The 21157-nt window shown below is 38.3% G+C and overlaps 1 protein-coding gene across 1 annotated transcript in view; it reads right to left on the bottom strand.

The window, feature by feature from the left end:
• Positions 1–2885: 2885 nt before the first annotated feature.
• Positions 2886–21157, bottom strand: part of TSNAX (translin associated factor X) — a 38741-nt gene continuing 20469 nt past the window's right edge. Inside the window, exons 5-6 of the mRNA XM_062210612.1 lie at positions 8723–8850; positions 2886–4733 (exon numbers count right to left, since the gene is read on the bottom strand). Coding sequence (XP_062066596.1) covers positions 4356–4733; positions 8723–8850 — 506 coding nt within the window. The 3' untranslated portion in view covers positions 2886–4355. The remainder of the gene's footprint in view (positions 4734–8722; positions 8851–21157) is intronic.

Here is a 21157-nt window from a genome sequence, read left to right as displayed (position 1 = left end):
TGAACAGAATGCAGAAGCTCCTGCAAAACCTCACGTATGCCACGTGAACACGCCTAATACGCCCGCCCTCTGGTGCTGAAGAAATAGTAATGGCTTGTTTCTCTTTTGTCCTCCAAATGGTACTTGTGCCTCTCATTATCAATAGAGTGCAAACAACATTCTCTCAAAGAATCAAGGAGGTATGGTTTCCAGGCTTCCACGCCCTGTAATAGACAGTTTAGAAGGCAAGCGTAGAACCAAGTAATGGTCAGTGCCCAGCAGAGCCACGTCCTGAGTTCACACCACCTTTGTAGCTAGGGTTACACTTCAAATAGCATATGCTTCCACCTGCTGTGAAGCAGTGCTTCTTCATGCAATCAAGGCATGAGCAACTTCTTCCTAGAAGGGGAGAGTTGAAGTCCTATCAGTCTCCGTCTCCATCTGATATTCAATCCTTTTTAGTGCAGTACAACTTGCCTTTGCCATCCTGTAACTTGAAGATTAAATTAACAGGTTAACCAACAACCACCCACCGTATATAAAACAAGACAGCAAACGGAGAGGAAGAAACAAGACAACTACTGGTTAAGATATAAAATACAGGGACTAGCATGGTGGCATAGTGGGTAATGCCGCTGCCTGCAACACCAGCATCCTATGTAGGTACCTATTAGTGTTCTAGCTACCACATGAAGGGTACCATATGAAGACATTTTAAAATTTCCTTTATACAAGGGTTCCTAATCTAGGTTTTCCTGTTCTGTATTTCAGATTTCTGCTCCAATCTTTTATTTCCTTTCTTCTGCTTTCTTTGTAGTTTAGTTTGCTCTTTTTCTAATTTCTTATGATTGAAATTTAGGTTACAAATTTGACATCATTCTTCTTTTAATAGTCATTTAAAGCTATAAAGTTGTATCTGAACTTGCTACCACTCTATCCCATAAATTGTTGCATGATTTGTTTTCATTCCTCTCATTTTCCAGTTTCCTGCTTATTTAGGAGTGTGTTGCTTAATTTCTATTAGTCAAATTTCCCAAATTTCCTCCTGTTATGGATGTCTAGATTCTAGTCTGAGAATGTACTTCATGTCTTTTTTTTTTTTAAAGATGTATTTATTTTACTTGAAAGTCAGAGTTACACACACAGAGAGCAAGAGAGCGAGAGCGAGCAAGAGAGAGAGAGAGGAGAGAGGGAGAGAGAGAAAGAGAGGTGCCTTCCATCTGCTGGTTCATTCCCCAAATGGCTGCAATGATCAGAGTTGCACCGACCCGAAGCCAGGAGCTTCTTCCAGGTCTCCCACGAGGGTACAGGGGCCCAAGGCCTTGGGCCATCTTCTACTGCTTTCCCAGGCCATAGTAGAGAGCTGGATTGGAAGTGGAGCAGCCGGGTCTCAAACCTCGAACCGGCGCCCATATGGGATGCTGCAGGTGGCAGCTTTACCGGCTCCGCCACAGCGCCAGCATTTTTCATGTCTTTTTAAAACACTTATTGAGATTTTTTTTTGTGGCCTGACATGTTGTGGCAAATGTTCCACATACACTTGAGGAAAAATGTGTATTCTGCTGTTGTCTGGAATGTTCAGTATGTCTGTTAGGTTCCAGTGGTCTATGGAGTTACTCAAATCTTCTCCCTTATCAACTCTGTTTTGTTCTTTTACCCATTAATGATAGTGGGGTATTAAAATTTCCAATTACTGTTACATTTTATTTCTTCTTTCATTTCTGCAAGATTTTTGCTTCATGTATTTTGGAGGTCTGTAATTGGGTGCATATATGTACATTTATAATTGTTATATATTTGGAATATATTGAGTTTTATCATTTATTATATCTCAGTATCTCTTTATAATTTATTATCATTTATTATATCTCTAGCAAAAAGAAATCTTTACTTAAAGTTTGTCTTATCTGATACTAGTACACATGGAATCATTTTCCACACTTTAAATATATTTGTATTTGAATCTAAAGTCTTTTTCATACACTAAAGATCCATTCTGCCAATTTCTCCTTCAAATACCACTGTTCTTTTGAGGAATCTTAAAAAAGCCCTAGGGCTCTCAAATGTCTATTTGGAAAACCCAATGATTTGATACATGCAGGAAATTATTTATGAAACAAAGAATTTGATTTCAGTTTAGAATTCTGCCAGCAAATTGCCATGTAATCTTGAACCAGTTTCTTTTCATAACAAAGATGAAAAATATTACAACAGATGATGCTATCACAGCAAGTGTTTTAAAAACAGAGATTCAGAATGTTTGGAGATCCTCCATCATATTAGTGCAACACCCACTGTATTAGTTATTACATGCATTATGAAACTATACCAGCAGCAATGGTACCAAGTTACTCAAAGTTACTGACTGCCTACCCACAGGCCATTTTCCCCTTTTCTCTGATACCAAAACCCTGGTTTTGCTTTGTGTGTTTGCCCTTTTCCTTTCGGATGAATGAACTGGTGTATTAAGGTGAACTCATTCTGTGGTCAAGGAACTGGGTTAGTGGGAAGGGAATGCAGCCACCGAGTCGATGAAATGTGAAGGGAAACCTTCCCTGGGAGCTTATGGAAAGGTATTTTTACTCTTAAGGAAGCACAGTGAAGTCTACTTTTCTGTTCACCAGTGTCAGGTATTCTTGATGCCTGCAAATGCAGTAACTATCCTGCAATCACGGGGAGTGACTTGAAGACAGCGTGATGCTGACAGAGCAGAAAGAAAGGACTACGGAATCTTGAGAATGTCACTGACAACCTTAGTTAACTTATCAGAAAAATCTTTCTCTGGGTTTTTAAAAGATATAATAGATCTCCATATTAGCTAGTCTGTATTAGGTTTCACATTTCAACCAAAAATTCTATAGTAGTTTTATTATTTCTCAAGATGATCAAAGAATAAGCTTAACTCCTATATTTTAATATTTTATTCAAAAGACCACAATTTTCAACATTTGTAAAACATTCTTCAATCCATTATTATTTTACATTTACCATTACAAATTTAATTTCAAGTGGGCAGAAGAAACAAGATATGCAATGGGACTGACTATATCTCTGCAGTGTACCACAGAATGTGGAAACAAAAAACCCACTATCATCAAAGCAAACAAACAAGCAAACCTAATTTATTAAGCATGTCCACATTTTATTTTCCAATAGGTGATATGTCTTGGAAAATTACATTTTAAAAGAATCAGCCCTTACACAAAGAGCACTAATCTTACCAAAAATAAAATTTAGTATTTAGATTCTCAAAACTCATCAAACCAATTGGAAATGTCTGGTTGTGGGCCAACAGTGCTAGGCTCAAGTCAGTTTCACATCACAAATGATAATCTACCACTAATTTCAATAGGCAAATTCCAATTCTAAATATTACTAGACTACCACTGCTATTCTCAACTGTGTTGACAATTATCTTATTGCTGAATTGAATGTAAATTTTCTTTGGCAACTTTTATTTATTAGATAATGCCACAGGAAAACTCTTGGATTAACTTTAGCATCTCAAAACTGCATTAGAATTAGTTAATGTAATTTCTAATAGATGCTAGAATAGGAAAGCCTCCAAACATGCCAAATAACAACAAAGTGGTAAAATAATCAGTATTATAAGTTCTTAAATTGTATGCACAAATATATAATTCAACTCAACTGTTAAGACTGAAAGCATTACAATATTAGCTCCACTTTTCCATCAGATATTCAGTGATAAAGAACAAAAAACTAAAGAAAGAAATAACATCTGTCAGTTTTTCTGGGAGGCTATTTCAGACAAATTCAAAAAGGCCTAAAGTTGGACTGTAATATGAATTTTCACTATAGTTCTTCATAAACTTGAACTTAAAAATATTGGCAGCTTATTAATTTTCAATTCTTGTTCCATGGAATAATCTTATTTTGGAGGTGTGGCACAATATTACCAAGAAATTTAAACAGGAAGCACAAGTGCAAGGTTTAAGAAATGTTTACCATATATATATATACGTATATATATATATATATATCTCAAATTCACCAATTTAATTTATAAATGGCTTTCACTAAAAACTACCACTGCAAAATTCACAAAGTAAATTAATACAGACATGGCAGAAAGTGCAATCTAAAGCATGTTTGCATAACAAAGATAAATGATAGTTAACCTGCAAAAAGTCCAAATTAGGCATGTATGCAAACATTTGTATGCAAATTTTCATGAATATAAGAAATGACTCATTTGGATAATTTTATGTACAGCTTGTGTACAATTTAAAACAAGTACAACTAAAAGCATTTCTACATAAAAGCCACAACAAAGTCAAATGAAACACTAAATAACAGTCTTATACAAATTGGTCTCTCTTAGGAGTTCAAAAGAATAACTGAGTGGTATCACTCTAAGAAATACCCTCTTCTTGATCGATCATTTCCGTTTTAACTGAAAACACATCTGCCAGCATATGTTTCGGGATTTCTGAACCTCTGACTTTCAAGGCATAACAAGCATTTTCTACTTTAGCCAGACTTTGTTTCAAGGTATATAGCTTCTTAGAAACCTCATAAGGCCCAGTGTTGCCAATGAAGGAAAACCCATCATACACCTGACGTAAAAACTGGCTCACTTCAAAGGGCGTGTCAATGTCCCCGTTTCCCACACTGTTAATACACATCCGCATCAATTCTCCAGTTAAGTCAGCCACTCCCAGAAGGTAATCAACCGGTGTGATTTTCAATCTCCAAGTAACAAACTGCTTATCTTGTGCATCAGAGGAAGGCTGGTAAAAAACAAAAACAAAACAAAACAGAAACAACACACACACAAAGAAAATATACTGTGAAAAACACTGAATATGGTCTTATCATATTTATAACAAAGTACAAAATCAACAGCAGACTGGTCATTCTAATCTCTAAATGAAACAATCCATTTTGCTTAATAATCATTTGGGATATTATTAGAATCCATGTATTGGGTAGGGAACTGAGTCACAGAACTTCAAGATATTTTTGTCAATCTAAAACCATTCCTAACTTCATTTGATATAGGCAATGACAACACTGTTAAATAAGGCCTAGTGACCGCATGACAATCACTTATTTAAATGTCAAATTATAAACCCTTCAAGTTTGTCATCCACTCATATTTTTCTGTCATTTAGTCCCTTTCTGGCCTTTCCTCTCTCCCTACTCAGCCAGATCATCCAGATTTATTACTTTCTCACCATATCCTCTATTCCCTAAGACCCCATTATCTTCTACTACATCTGCCCAGCAGGAACAGAATCCTAAATCAATAATAAATCTACTTAGTTCTTTATTCAGGTGGCTGAGCACCACTGAGTTAAAAAAATAATCACAGTTACACAGAGTTTGTACCGCTACAAATTATTCCCTAACCCCTCTATCTATTCCTACACTTGCTCATTCCAGCCTCTCCAAACCTTCACCACTCTGCTCAGTTCTCTTCTCAAATGAACCTTCACTTTCAGTAGATAATCTTACCTACTTTCACTAGCCTGGTCATTTGTGAGATCACCTCGCACAATCTCTCTCTCAATTACCTTTATCCATACAAAATAACAAGCAAACAAATAAAAAAAACAGAAACAAAAACAAAACAAAACAAAAAACAAACCCTTGTTCATATCCACATCCATTTTTACCTTCTATGCTCCAGTCTCAGATGATGAGTTGTCCCTCCTCGTGTTTGAGGTTAACTCTTCCAAATGACCTTGACCCATCTCCACCCACCTCTTCCAGGACCTTGCTTCATAAGGCGTATGCCCTTGGGCAAGTTATTTCATCTCTCTAAACCTCAGTTTCCTCATCTGTAAAATGGGATAACAGTACCTACCTCAGAGGTTTATTTTAAGGATTAAATGCGTTAACATTTACCAGGTTCTTGGTATAATGCCCAACACAAAGTAAATAGTAAATGTTAGCTGTCATCATTTCCATCAGTGTAAATCTTTTCTTTCCACTGGTTTCAGTTTCTCTCTCATCGGTGTCTTTCTCTACTGGGTTCTTACTAGCAGAGGTAATGCCCAGTTGTTGAAAGAACACATGGCACTTAGCTTGGTGAAGCAGCAATTACACCAAAGGACATATCAGGCAGTGGGAAGGGCAAAAGCATGCAAGGAAAAATTGTGTGCTGTATCGAGGGACTAGGAAGGTTATCACTTTCGAGCAAAGTTTAAAGTAAGGATTAGTACAGCATGAGTCTAGGGAGCTAGCGAAGTAAGGCTGATTGTTACATTAAGGAATCTTAATAGGTAATGGAGAATTAAGAAAGGAAATTTTAGTTAGATTCCTCTGGTTGCTGTGCATCCAATCTGTGAAACCAGACACTCTATAGACTATTCAAAGATCATCTAGTCCAACAACCTCCCAGTAGAGCCTAAGAAATTAGGTTCAGAAAACATCATAGATAATATAGCTAGTTAACAGCAGAGCTGGATAAGCAGCTTAAAGCCTGCTTTCCAATCAATCATTCTGATGCCCTTTAAATTACATCACAAATGTATCTGTGATGTTTTGTTTCTATTAATTTATCAGAGATTTAATATTTTTTAGGAAGGGTAGATTTTGTATGTGTGCGGAAAGGGATTTACGTTTTGAAGGCAATTCATAAGTGACATTTTCTTAAGAAAATATTTATGTTCTTTGTACTCTTAGTTGGAGTTCCATGGTTATAAATTAGTTGATTTTGGAGAAAGATATTTTAAAAATTAACAAATTCCAACTAATGTACTATCAAAGAAATAAATTCTATCTGATAATGTAATACTAGGAAAAATTACTTAAAATGCCATTTTTAAGAGGGACATTGAAGTATTTAGAGGTGAAATATCATGATGTCTCTGATTTATCTTAAAGTGGCTTAGCCAAAAATATCTATAGAAAACAAACATAGTAAAATGTAAACAATTATTAAATTCAAGAAGTAGGCATATGGTGGTGGCTATATTTCCATGCTGTCTACTTTTCGGATTGTTTGCAATATTTCCATAATAAAAAGCTTTTAAAAGTTAATTTTAATTTTTTTTTAATTTAAAGGTTTTTAATAACATTCACAATAGGCAAGTCACAGCAAAATACCTTTCCCTATCAAAGTATCAGAATATTTAGCACCAAGAACCTTGAGCACTAAAAGGAAAAGTTATTTCTGAATATGGTCTTAACAATTTGAAGTCCATGATGCCATCATAAACTTAGAATTATTTAGTACCTGCATCCTAAAAATAATGTACTTACTCTCCATTTTTTTTGCCTTTTCCCTAATATTTTCACTTAGATTTAGAGAGAACTTGAAAGAAAAGATGTAGTACTTCAGTAATGTTTTCAAGAAGGCACGTCAAATTAGACTCATCTTGTTTTGTAATACAATCTTCATTATGAAGGAATTTCACTTCTCAAAATGAATTTCCTTCCTAATAAACTTACTATAATTTAAAAAGTTGAAATACATGGCTTCCTTAAAGTAAGTTATATGCCATGCCATGTTCGTTTCATTTTGTAGTATTAAACCTTTAGTTGATATTCAAGAATATTTTACTTTGGGGCCAGCATTGTGGCACAGTGGGTAACGCTGCCGCCTGTAACACTGGCATTCCATATGGGCAATGGTTTGTGTTTTGGCTGCTTCACTTCAGATGCATCTCGCCACTAATACCCTCTGAAAAGCAGCAGAGGAAGGCCAAGTTTTGGGCCCCTGCTACCCACAAGGGAGACCCAGATGAAGCTCCTGGCTCTTGACTCAACCCTGGCTGTTGCAGCCATTTGGGAGTGAACCAGCAGATGGAAGATTCTCTGTCTGTCTCTCCCACTCTATCTGTAACTCTTACTTTCAAATAAATAAATAAATTTTTTGGAAAAAAAGAAAATTTTATTTTTGAAGCTTCTTCCACATCCTGCCTACCTAACCTGCATGTTTGAATGATGTTTAAAAAAAAAGTACAAAAATTCAAAATAGTCTATTTCGTTAACTGAATGCTGTTATCTTAAAATCCAAGAGGAAAAAAAAAATGCATATTTAAAAGTCAAACTGCAAAAGCTTCTCTCTTTTTTTTTTTTCATTCAGAGGAGCTTTATAAATTTCAGATTCAAGCATTTAGGATTGAGTAAGTGATTAACAGCTCTCACGATGCAGCAACTTCTTTATAACAATGAACTCCTGAGTGTACATGTGTCAAGTGCTATACACTGCCTAATTAAAAACCTTTAAGTCAAATCCTCTAAAACAATCCTTTGAGGTAGGTACCTGATGCAATGGATCCCGACAGTACATGTTGAGAGGCGCCAGAAGAGTGGACAAGGGCACAGGCTTACATTGAAAACACCTGGTTTCAAATTCTTACTACTTGTATGGCTTTTGAAAAGTTACTAAAAATATTTAAAAGCCTGTTTCTTTTTATAAAATGGGACAATTTTGCATTCAAAAGGCTAATGAAAGGATTAAATACAATAGTTCTTACAAAGAGCACACTGAAAAAACATGATAAAATAAAAAATAAACTTAAAGAGTTATCACTCAATAATGCTTTAGAGGTAAAAAGTACTACTTCCTCCAATATACTCAAGGTTGTTCTTGTTCTTCTATCCATATTTAAAAAGACTACATTCCTAGTTGAGAATCTATGAAACCACACTTTAAAAAGAACATTCTCATCTGAATCTTAGCATTACTAGCCCGTAAGTCTCTTACAGTGATTATGCTATTACATGAAATATGCAATAAATGTGAAATATGATTTTAAATTCTCACAGTCTTGTTTTCTTTCCCATTGTCTTCAGTTGTAAATATCAACTGTTTATTAATTTCATCCATACTGATTAATGATCGCGTTTTGATGAAGTGCTGAAAAGAGACAGCTTCCACATATTCTTGCAATCCTGAAAAATCAACAAAGAAAATTACAAGTACTAAATTACTAAGAATATAATAAAAAAACTTCTAATTGATTTACCACCCAGCTCAACAAAAGCTGAATGGATGCCTACTATACAGCCAGCCAAGACTAGATACTTAGAGCACAGAGAATCCCTTGGAGATAGATGAAGGAAATTAGCACTGGACATATCAGATATTTTTTGACAGCTTGCATATAAATAATTCGGTTTCTCTTTTTAACTTGAGTCAGTGTTAAAAAAAAAAAACCTACTTTTGCCTACTGAGAAATGTCGAAGATTTTGAGAAAAATAAATTCATATAAGCTATAACAGGAATTACAGATCTTTTGTTTTCTTAAATGGCAAACAGAACAATAACTCAATCAAATAATTGAATGTAAAACTAAGGATCTCTTGACTCTTAAAATTTTAATAGGTAAAAACATTTTAAATAAACATCAAAAATGGCAAAATATAAAATGTCTCTTCACACTTCAAAGTGGATCCAAGGTACACAGAAAACTCCTTTCTGCTTTAGCTTTTTAGTTCAGAAAAATAAAAAGCTAAAAATTACAAATCTGTACCAGATGCAAATTCAAAAGAATTTCACGCTGAACTGAACTTTGGTAAGATCACACTTTTCATTTAAATAAACTACATTTTTAAAAATTTATTTTATTTATTTGAAGGGCAGAGTTAGAGAGAAATGGAGAGAGAGAGTTTTCTATCCACTGGTTCACTCCTCAACTGGCCACTATGGCCAGGGCTGGACCAGGCCAAAGCCAGGAGCCAGGAGCTGCATCCAGGTCTCCCACATGGGTACAGAGGGTCAAGGACTTGAGCCATTCTCCACTGCTTTCCTAGGCACATTAGGAAGGTGCTAGACTGGAAGTGGAGAAGCCAGGACCTGAACCAGCACTCATGGTTGCCAGCATTGCAGGGGGAGCTTAACCCACAACACCACAATGCCAGCTCTGACAACTAAATTCTATACTGAGAATGTTCAGTATTATTTTATTTTGCATCAGTCTACAAACTCATACACAAAGGGATTAAGTAATTCTTAGAAAATCATCATCATGGGGCCAGTGTTGTGGCACAGCAGATTAATTCAGCTGACCCTTGGAATGCTGGTATCCCATATTAGGGAGCTGGCTCATGTCTGGGCTGCTCTGCTGCTGCTTACCCAGCTCTCTGCCAATGCATCTAGGAAGGCAGTAGAAGATGGCTAATGTGCTTGGGCCCCTGGCACTTATGTGGAGACCCAAATGAAGTTCTGGGCCCCTGGCTTCCACCATGCCCAGTCACAGCTATTGCGGCACTTTAGGAAGTGAAGCAACAGATGGATAAACTGTCTCTCCTCTCTCTCTCTCTACCTTTCAATAAAGTGAATCTTTAAAATATATTTTATATATATATATACATATATATATATATATATCAGTACTGTCAGGTTAAAAAACAGCCTTTTTGAAGGCTTTGTTGTAAAAATAGCAAGAAGTGAATGAAATTTCTGATAAGGGAAAGAAAACACAGAACTTAATCAGATCCTCAGCATTTAAGCTGTCTAATGCTTTTTATGACAGATTCCTACTACTTAGACAATCTTCCATTACCTGACCCTTCAAATCCGGTTTGGCAGCAACAGTGTAGGAAAGCTAAGAGCTGTAGTATCATCACATCAAATAAATTTAAGGGTCAAAGGATACAAAGGGAAACAGATGAACTGGTGTTGATAGTGATAAGAGGAACCTTAACTAAACCAAAATATCCTGACTCATTTTAAGTTGTAAATGATACCAAAGTGTAGGTGGGAAAATAGGTGCCTTCAGCAGACAGAAGACACTGACAGAAAAGGACAATTTGCTTAATAAACCAGTTTTATGCTGAGAAATTAAACACCAACAAGGCAGAGTTTAATAAAACATCAATCTGATAAAAAATATATATTTTTTTATTTTTTTTAATTTTTGACAGGCAGAGTGGACAGTGAGAGAGAGACAGAGAGAAAGGTCTTCCTTTTGCCGTTGGTTCACCCTCCAGTGGCCGCCACGGTAGGCGTGCTGCAGCCGGCGCATCACGCTGATCCGATGGCAGGAGCCAGGTGCTTCTCCTGGTCTCCCATGGGGTGCAGGGCCCAAGCACTTGGGCCATCCTCCACTGCACTCCCTGGCCACAGCAGAGAGCTGGCCTGGAAGAGGGGCAACCGGGACAGGATCGGTGCCCCGACCGGGACTAGAACCCGGTGTGCTGGCGCCGCAAGGCGGAGGATTAGCCTACTGAGCCGCGGCGCCGGCCATATAAAAAATATTTTTATAATTGTCTCACTTTGTGAACTAGTCTCCTTCACTAATGAGACTAATAATAGGTACACTACTTGTCAATTAACTCTCAGCTCCATTACCTCTGATATTAGAGGTAGATCCTTAAAACATTTTTCCCACACCAGCTGCTGGCTGTCCTGCACTTAGAAGGCTGTTAAGAAACAAGAGGGCACTGGCCTTTACTATCCTTTGAGCACCTGGTACCCTCTACCTGTAAGGCTTTAGATTGCCAGCAGTATGTGGCAAGTCCCTGAGGGCAGCTTCCTTTGCATTCCTAGAAGTGGCTTTCAGTAAGCCAACTGAGTCAGCAGGGAATTCCACAGCATGGCACCTCCTTATGGACAGCTTCCGATTTAGCTCCAATCAGAGCAACACCTTAGTCAATGTCTCTGCCATCCAGTGAGCCATGACTGCACCTCTCCAGGGAGGTCTGGGTCTTGTTACTTCCTTGGGTGCTCTGCTCAGCCCTCACAAACATGGCTGCACATTCCACCTGGTACTCCTGTACTCTTTAGAGCTCTCACTCCCTTGCTATACACCCTCTACAAAGTTGGTAATTCCTAGGTTAAACATTCCCTGTTAAACTACTGGGAATTTAACGTTAATTTAAATTCCCTGTTAAGTTTCTTGTTTAGAACCTGATGAACACAATAGAGAATTAGGAAAATTACTTCCCCTTCACTCCTTATACCTAGAGGAGATAGTCTATCTTCTGAAGCCAGTCACTACTAGGCTCAGGATTGAGATCCAAATCCAGTAGGAAGCTAAACGCGGATTCTCCCTCCATTGTCCTGGGTACCACATTTGGTGTTCTCTGTTAGATGCTTATGGTCAACATGGAAACATGTTCGGATCTCTCCTACCCACTGAACCCATCTTTATTCTCATCTATTCCCCATGCTACTCCTCCCCTTCAGAGCAAATTTTCTTGAAGTAACTGGCTACAATTTTTCAATAACTTCATCTCACACTTCTCAGCCTACTTCAATCTAGTTTGAGCCCAGCTATATACCCAAACATCCGTTATTGCAATTACCATACTAAGTAAGTTGAATGGACATTTTTTCATTTTAGTCTTTGCAGCCTTCAACATATTTGATGATATTTTCTGCATATATCCAAATGCTCACTTGATATCCCTAGCAGAGCAACCTCAAAATCAATTCATCCAACAATGAACTCACAATCTGCCTTAGAAACTTGGCCCTAATCCTAATCCTAAATTCTCCTAATCCTAAATGCCTCCTCGCCTTCCCTTCATCCATTCCTGATCTCTTCTCATCCATTCTTTGCAGACTATTTACCACATCACTCCCCTTTTTAGAGCCTAAACACTTCTCATGGCTGTTAGAATACAGAGCAAATTGGGGCCGTGGCTCACTTGGTTAATCCTCCACCTGCGGCGCTGGCATCCCATGTGGGTGCTGGGTTCTAATCCCGGTTGCTCTTCTTCCAGTCCAGCTCTCTGCTGTGGCCTGGGGAGGCAGTGGAGGATGGCCCAAGTGCTTAGGCCCTGTACCCACATGGGAGACCAGGAGGAAGCACCTGGCTCCCAGCTTTGGATGGACGCAGTGCTGGCTGTAGCGGCCATTTGGGGAGTGAACCAACGGAAAGAAGACCTTTCTCTCTCTCTGTTTATAACTACCTGTCAAATAAATAAATAAATAAATAAATAAAAGGAATACACAGCAAACCATTAACAAGGCTAATAAAACCTTACTTTGTGGGGAAATTAGTTACATGATGGTGCCCAAAGGAAGTAAGGTGGGCGGAATCCAAAGTTGTTTACCACTAAAACTAATTGGCTGCGCAACATCAGGGGAGGTGACAAAACTAGTAACAAGTGTATAGACATAGGGCTAGTCCTATAGAAATCCCCCCGTAAGGTGATTTTTTAAGTGATTGGTTGGTCCTTAGCCCTGCCCCAATGACTCTGCAGTTTTGTGCTATAAAAGGTTCTGTTTCGCAGGAAGTAAATGAGTCCTTGCTAGACTTGGCTCCCCGCTGCGTCTGTCTCCGGGATCGGGAGGCTGGTGAACGGGCGAGCGGCGCACTTACCTTTCCTCGGACCCAGTCCATCCTTGTACGGGTGGACTAAGACCCAGCATTACTTAATTTCACTCCACCTACATCATCAGTTTCTTTTTTTTTTTTGACAGGCAGAGTTAGTGAGTGAGAGAGAGAAGGTCTTCCTTCCCTTGGTTCACCCCCCAGATAGCCGCTACGGCCAGCGTGCTGTGCCAATCTGAAGCCAGGAGCCAGGTGTTTCCTCCTGGACTCCCTGCAGGGCCCAAGGACTTGGGCCATCCTCCAGTGTCTTGCCAGGCTACACCAGAGAGCTAGACTGGAAGAGGAGCAACCGGGACAGAACCGGCACCCCAACCGGGACTAGTACCCAGAGTGCCAGTGCCGCAGGCAGAGGATTAGCCTAGGGAGTGGCGCCGGCTACATCATCAGTTTCAACTCAGCCTGTAATCATAACAAAAAGTTACATTTATAAAAGACACATACTATGGTTTGGAAAATAATCTGGGTAGCCCTCAAAGCCCAAGTGTTAAAAGTACTGATCCTCAAAGTCTTATGTTAATTGATTAAGGATGGAATTTCATTGAATGATGGAGTCTAAAGATTGAGTCTCAGAAAGAGATAAGACTGGATTAGGTTGTTGGGGTAGAGTCCATATGACTGAATCCTTTACAGGTGTGCAGGCAGAGTGTACTCACTGTCTCTCTGCTTCCTGGATCACCATGTGATCTTCCTGCACCATTCTCCACCCTCACCAATTGCCTGAACCAATGTGTCTACCTGATCTTGTACTGGGTACCCCATAATATGTATATTTCCTACAATTAGTATAAATCATTATTTCAATATTTCAAGGTATGAACCCTCCTCAAATTATTATGGTTGGCTTACATTTCAGAGGCATGTTGAATAAAAATAGCACTGTTTTAAACATTAGAATCAAACAGGCATTTAGTAGAGCAGTTAAGACACTATTTAGGATGCCTGTATCCCATATCAGAGTGCTGGGATAAAGTCCCAGCTCCACTTCTCATTCCAGCTTCCCATGAATGCACATCCTGGAAGGCAGCAGGCGATGATGGCTCAAGTGCTTGGGTGCCTGACATCCATATCGGAGGCCTGGATTGAATTTCAGGCTCCTGGCTTTGGACTGGCTCAGCTTCAGCTGTTGTGGGCACTTAGATGGTGAACCAGAAGATGGAAAATCTCCATCTCTGCCTTTCAAATAAATAAAAACAAATTAAGGGAAAAAAAAGTTCACATACAAGTAGCAAAGTGCTTCTGCTATGTAGGGTGGCAAAAGAAATGAGCACAAAAACTAAGACCATTACCAATTAAGGTGGTACACATGGGCCGCCACCACGGCTCACCTTGGCTAATCCTTTGCCTGCAGCGCCGGCACTCTGGGTTCTAGTCCCGGTTGGGGCACCAGATTCTGTCCCGGTTGCTCCTCTTCCAGTCCAGCTCTCTGCTGTGGCCCAGGAAGGCAGTGGAGGATGGCCCAAGTCCTTGGGCCCTGTACCCGCATGGGAGACCAGGAGGAAGCACCTGGCTCCTGGCTTTGGATCGGCAAAGCACGCCGGCTGTAGCGGCCATTTGGGGAGTGAGCCAAAAAAAAAAAAAAGGAAGACCTTTCACTCTGTCTCTCTATCTCACTGTCTAACTCTGCCTGTCAAAAAAAAAAAAAAAGGTGGTAGACATGAATTTTCCTATGCCTTTGTGCCACGTAAAGCTCAATGATGTCACCAAGCAATAAGTTTGATGGGTATAACCCAGTGGGTTATACAATGGGTAAAGGTTTTATGTTGGGAAGGTGAAAAAGTTCTGGAGAGGGATGGTGGTGATGACTACAAAACTGTGACTGTGCTTAATAACACAAAACTGTCCACTTCAAGATAGCTAAATGGTAAATTCTATGTTAGGTACAATAATGTTATATCGCAGTGGTTTTTTTTTTTTTTTAATGGAATAGCTATAAGTTTCCCTATTAATACTGCTTGTGTTCCATGCCACAAGTTTTGATATGCTGTATTTTCATTTAAAATAAATCTCGTGTATAGCATGTTCAATAAGCATTTGTCTAAAGAATTCAAGACCGAATATTTCTATTGATCTGATGAGATGAAAGATCAAGGCATTGCCTACTTATACCTATTTTTATGAGGTCATGCTTTTACTGGTTCAATTTTTTAAAGTGGCAAAAATACTTTACAAAATGGTATTAACTCTAGAGCCACATTTAGTAAAAAAAAAATAAAAAGGTAGATCCCCCTAGTGCTGTTTATTCTATTCACTGAATTTAATATTATTTCACATGAGGTTACTAAAAAGACCACAAGCATTTTAGCAACAGATACTTTTTTTTTCCAGCAGCTTCTTGTTCTAGAAGCAAAGCATTCTTGTTTGGTTGCCATATAATTTAGTTTCATTAAGAGGGATTCCCTTTTTTTTTTTGACAATTTAGGAGGGAGAAAAGTTCATTACCCCTAACTTGGAAAGTACCACAGAGATCATGGCATCCAGTACTTTGTTTTACAAATTAAATGGCTTGGATATGGACTGTACTTAGTTGATTTTGCTAACCAAAAATCATGTTTCACAATATTGTCATTAAAACTACTTTCCATGCTTTGAATTGACTTATGTTTAAAACTACTTTTTAAAAGTAATGAGTCTGGGGGCCAGCACTGTGGCATAGCGGGTAAGACCGCCACCTGCGGTGCCAGTATCCCATATGGGTACCAGTTCGAGTCCCGGCTGCTCCACTGCCATTCCAGCTCTCTGTTGTGGCCTGGGAAAGCGGCAGAAGATGGCCCAAGTCCTTGGGGTCCCTGCACCTGTGTGGGAAACCCTGAAGATGCTCCTGGCTCCTGGCTTTGGATCAGCCCAGCTCTGGCCATTGCGGCCAACTAGGGAGTGAACCAGCAGATGAAGACCTCTCTCTCGCTCTCCGCCTCTCCTTCTCTCTCTGTGTAACTCTGACTTTCAAATAAATATTTCAAATAAATAATCTTTTAAAAAAAGTAATGAATCTGGATCTTTCTTCATTTACAAAGGATATTTTGTTATGTTTTCCTATAATTATCATCTTTATTAACATTCATTCAGAATCAGTCATAGTTTAAAAAATATTAGTTTGCTTTCTGACTTTTTAATATTGCTTTCCCTTCCCATTGCTGAACTCTGAAATTCAGTTATTTAATAAGCAAGGTATTTCAACTCTATAGTCTGTATTCTCAACTTAGCTCCATTTCTATACTTGCATGTTCAAAAACTGCTTAAAGAACTTTATTGAACAAACAGCATCTACCCTAAATCTTAAGTGTCTACTATGTAAGAATGTATCACATACTTTACATCCATTTTTTTTCAATACTCATTATAACCTTATCTGGCCTTATTACTATTTTTAATGAATGAACAAATTAAGGCTTAGAGAAGTTAGAAAATTCACTCAACTCATTCAGTAAATAATGATAAAAAATTTTCTATAATTCAAAAGCTCATGCCATTTCCAGGTTTCTTGCTTCTTTACATTCAGCTGCATACAAAACACATTCATTTTTTCTCGCCTTTTTTCCCCACTAGATTCTCCGTTCAGCTTTTCCCCATGCTTTAACCTTATGCTCTATCTCTTAAGCATATTACATACTTTCAGGATTCCATGCTACTGTATGCCTGTGAAGACCTTTCTCACATCTTTTTCTATCTATAGAAAAAGTTGAAATGTTTTGATACACCCCCAATCAAGGCAGCACCCATTTCTTATTCCCAGTCCATGAAACTTGTACAAGTTGGCTCTGCTTTAAAAACAACTAATTGCCCACCTTACCCCAGAACACTCAGAGCAGGGATCATGTCCCGACAACTTTGCTCCTTGCCTCATCCCCAATACTTTGTGTAGAGAAGACACTGAACTGTTCAGTATATTGCTTCTAATAAGCTTCCCCAGTTCCTCTTCACCAGTTTTATGTAACTGTAAGTGCCCTGACAAAAATGTTTAAAAATTTAGTATTCAAACATTCAGAGCTCTCTAATTTATAGTACCTCAGATTTGAGTTCATTAAGAAAGAAATATTCTTGGGGCCAGTGCTGTGGCACAGTAGACTAAGCCTCGGCCAGTGGTGCTGGTATCCCACATGGGCACCAGCTGGAGTCCCAGCTGCTCCCCTTCCAATCTACCTCTCTGTTTATAGCCTCGGAAAGCTGTGGAAGATGGCCCAAGTGTTTGGACCTCTACAACCACATGGGAGACCCGGAAGAAGCTCCTGGCTCTGGATCATCCCAGCTCCACCCATTACAGCCATTTGGGGAGTAACCCAGCAGATAGAAGTTCTTTTCTCTCTGTCCCTCTCTCTAACTCTGCCTCAAGTAAATAAATAAAATCTTTGAAAAAAAATATTCTTATAAGATAGAGTTCAAAGGGACAAATTTCAGAATTATAGGCTCTCTTTTTCTTAACTGGGAAAAAATACAGAACAAAATTTATAGTCTCAGTCTCTATTAAATATTAGTGACTGTGAAATGTTAAATTTTCAAGTATTTCTAAAGCTATTATGTAAGTTACTCTTGGGATGTGTTTGATGAGAATTGCTTCAGAGATGATGTGGCCATTTCTCCTCCCCAGAAATTTCATGCTATACTATAAAAAAGTTCAAGGACATCTGGCCCCAAACACTGAAAAGCATTTTTTGTCACATGTAGGTAAAAGGATTTTTAAACAAGTTATGTTTCGACTTAATGAAAAGGACATCCGCTATTTTCATTGAATAATCCCCAAGGTGAAAATTTTCAACCTACTGCTGTACTCCATCAAACAATGCCTTCCCCTCTGCCTTTGCCTTGGATGAAATCCAATTAGAATTATTTACAGAATCAGCTGCCAGGAAGAGAGAAGTTCGTGGGCTGCTTTTATGTAATTTGTTATTTTTCTCCTCGCTCACCTGTTAGAACATATACTGGAAAACCCAATTAAAGACTTCTGGCTATTTATAAAATATTTAAGTATACATCCAGTCCAACTCTCCACCAAAAACTATACATAAAGGTAAACAGATGAAACTTTGTTCCCAAGTTTTTGATGCTTTTTTAGAAACTTGTTTATCACATGATTCAGCTTTTCTGCTCTACATCCAATAGAACTGAAAGCATATGCTCACACAAAGGCTCGTAGGCAAAGGTTAACAGCAGCATTGTTTACAATAACCCCAAAGTGTAAACAAACCAAACATCCATCAACTGATCAAAAAACAAAATACGGCATTATCTGCACAATGGAAGATGATCCAGTCATAAAAAGGAATGAAACAGGAGTGGCACTGTGGCGTAGTGGGTTAAGCTGCTGCCCACAGCACCAGCATCCCATATGAGTGCTGGTTTGAGTCCTGGCTGCTCCACTTCTGACTTAGCTTCCTGCTAATGTGCCTGGGAAAGCAGAAGACAGCCCAAGTGCCTGGGCCCCTGCACCCACGTGGGAGACCTGGAAGAAGCTCCTGTCTGGCCCAGTGCAGGCTGATGCAGCCATTTAGGGAGTGAACCAGCAGATGAAAGAGCTCTGTCTCTCCTTCTTTCTCTCTTTGCAACTCTGCCTTTCAAATAAATAAATCTTTAATTAAAAAAAGATATGTGCTTTGACACACAAGAGGTTTCCAAAAAGTTCATGGAAATGTACATTATCTTTTTTTCTTTCTTTTAAAGATTTATTTGTTTATTTGAAAATCAGAGTTACAGAGAGACAGGGAGACACACAGAGAGATCTTCCACGTGCTAGTTTACTCACCAGATAGCTGCAAAGGCCAGTGCTGGGCCAGGCCGGAGCCAAGAGCTTGTTCCAGGTCTCCCACAGGGAATCAGGGACCTAAGCACATGGGTCGTCATCTGCTGCTTTTCTCAAGCCATTAGCAGGGGGCTGGATCAGAAGTGGATCAGCCAGGATTCAAACCAGCACCCCTAAGAGATGCTAGTGTCACATTCAGTGGCTTTACTAGCTATGCCACAATGCCAGCCTCCCACACGTTATCTTTTAATTCTATGTTTCCACTAACCTTTTGAAGTACTCTCTTGATGATGAACCTTGAAAACATTGTTATATAAAAGAAGCCAAACACAAAAAAATCCACATATTGTGTAATTCTATTTATAAGAGATGTTCACACTAGACAAAGCCATACAGTCAGAAAGTAGATTAGTAGTTGTCAAGAGATGTGGGTATTAGAAGGAAGAGGAAAAGGAATAGTTGTTAATGGTTAGGAGATTTTTTTGTGGATGATGAAAATATTCTGAAGTTAGGTAGTGATAAGGAAAAAATCCTGTGAATATACTAAAAACAAATGAACTGTTCAATTTAAAAGAATTTTATAGTATATAAATATCTCAATTTTTAAATTGCATTTATAATTTTCTAGGAATACCCTAAAATTTTAAACAAGTTATTTTCACCAGATAACTGAAATGTTAAAATAGGATCATATGTTCATTTCATTCATAGTCCACTCTGCCAAAAATCAACTTTCAAACACATGAATTATACATTGGAAACAAGTACCTCTTTAAGTCTTAGCTTTGTAAAGTATATGCACTTATATACCACCCAGAGTAAAATAAACTTTAGCACTGATGAGTGTATGTTGAGTAAAAGAATTTAACTGAATTCTTATCCAAATGCAAATAAATTTTAGAATTTAGCACAATGTTACCGAGCAATTTTGCTAAATTCCTGAAGCAAACAAATATTGATTAATGGCTATGTGCCAAACAAAATAAGAAACTAACTTCTTTCATTTAATTTTCAAAACAATCTAGGAGATAAGTATTACTACTATTACATTAAAAGTGAGACAGCTAAAACTCAAACAGGTTGTATACTTTGTTCAAGGTTATAGAGTTAAGGAATATAAAGAACAAACATTTCCAGGTACTTAAAGTCTGTGAAAAAATGGAATTGAAAGATATTTTGTGCAAAAAAAATTTTTACTAAGCCAAACAACTATCCCCTCAGAGTCACTCTTCAATCTCGTCTTCCATCATCAGCTCACCCCTCTTTCTGTGCACGTGATATCGAAATTAACAACAATTTCCTCAATTCCCTACCTTTGTGCTCACGCTGAATTGCATTTCTCAAAAAGAAAAAAAAAAAAAAAAAAAAAAAAAGACAAAAACGGAGTCCTCCTCTTATATAAGCCTGTCAATTTCCTTTCATTTTGATTTTACCCTCTCTTGATTACTGAGGGATCTTATCCACTAAATATTCTATTCTTCCTTTAGTTAAGGTTCTGAGTTTTCCACTTTTTTCTCCCTCTACACTCTCCCTGCACAGTCCTTATTCATGTCTGTAAATTCAACTACAATTCATAAACTGCTGACTTCCAGACTGTCACTGCTGAGTAGACTTGCATCCTGAGTTCTCCAAACCCATATGTCAAGTTGCCTGGCAGCTACCAGGATGGCCCATAATTTCCAATTAGTCAGATCCAAAATCCCTTCCACCTTTCCTGCTTTCTTCTGTTGACAAATAATGTTCCCCTTCATCAAGCTGGCCAAACCAGAAATCTAAAGGCTTTCCTAATCTATTCCCCTTGCCCTACCCTTAAAAAACAAAAACAAAAACAACAATAAGGGCACTTTCTAAAAATATGCCATTTTTTCTCTATCCCACTGCTGGCAACAAAGTTGAGGCCTCACCCAGTGCACACCAAGAATGATCACTATGGTCTCCTTACCTTACCTCTAGTCTCTCTCCCAATAAAATATGATAATGGTACAACAGAAAGCACAAACTTAAATAAGGACATTATAGGTTCAACAACCAATTTAGTCTTGTACTAGTGGTGTGAAATAGGATAAGTTTATTAACTTTATTCACTCCAATTTCCTCACTGGCAAACAATAGGCAACTACCTATATTGCAGGTTTATATAGAATGCATTAATCAATTAATCATACAACAGCACTGTAACTTTGTT

The sequence above is a fragment of the Lepus europaeus genome, chromosome 14 (assembly GCF_033115175.1).
Source record: "Lepus europaeus isolate LE1 chromosome 14, mLepTim1.pri, whole genome shotgun sequence".
NCBI classification, from domain to species: Eukaryota; Metazoa; Chordata; class Mammalia; order Lagomorpha; family Leporidae; genus Lepus; species Lepus europaeus.
This window is presented reverse-complemented; position numbering and strand designations above follow the sequence as displayed.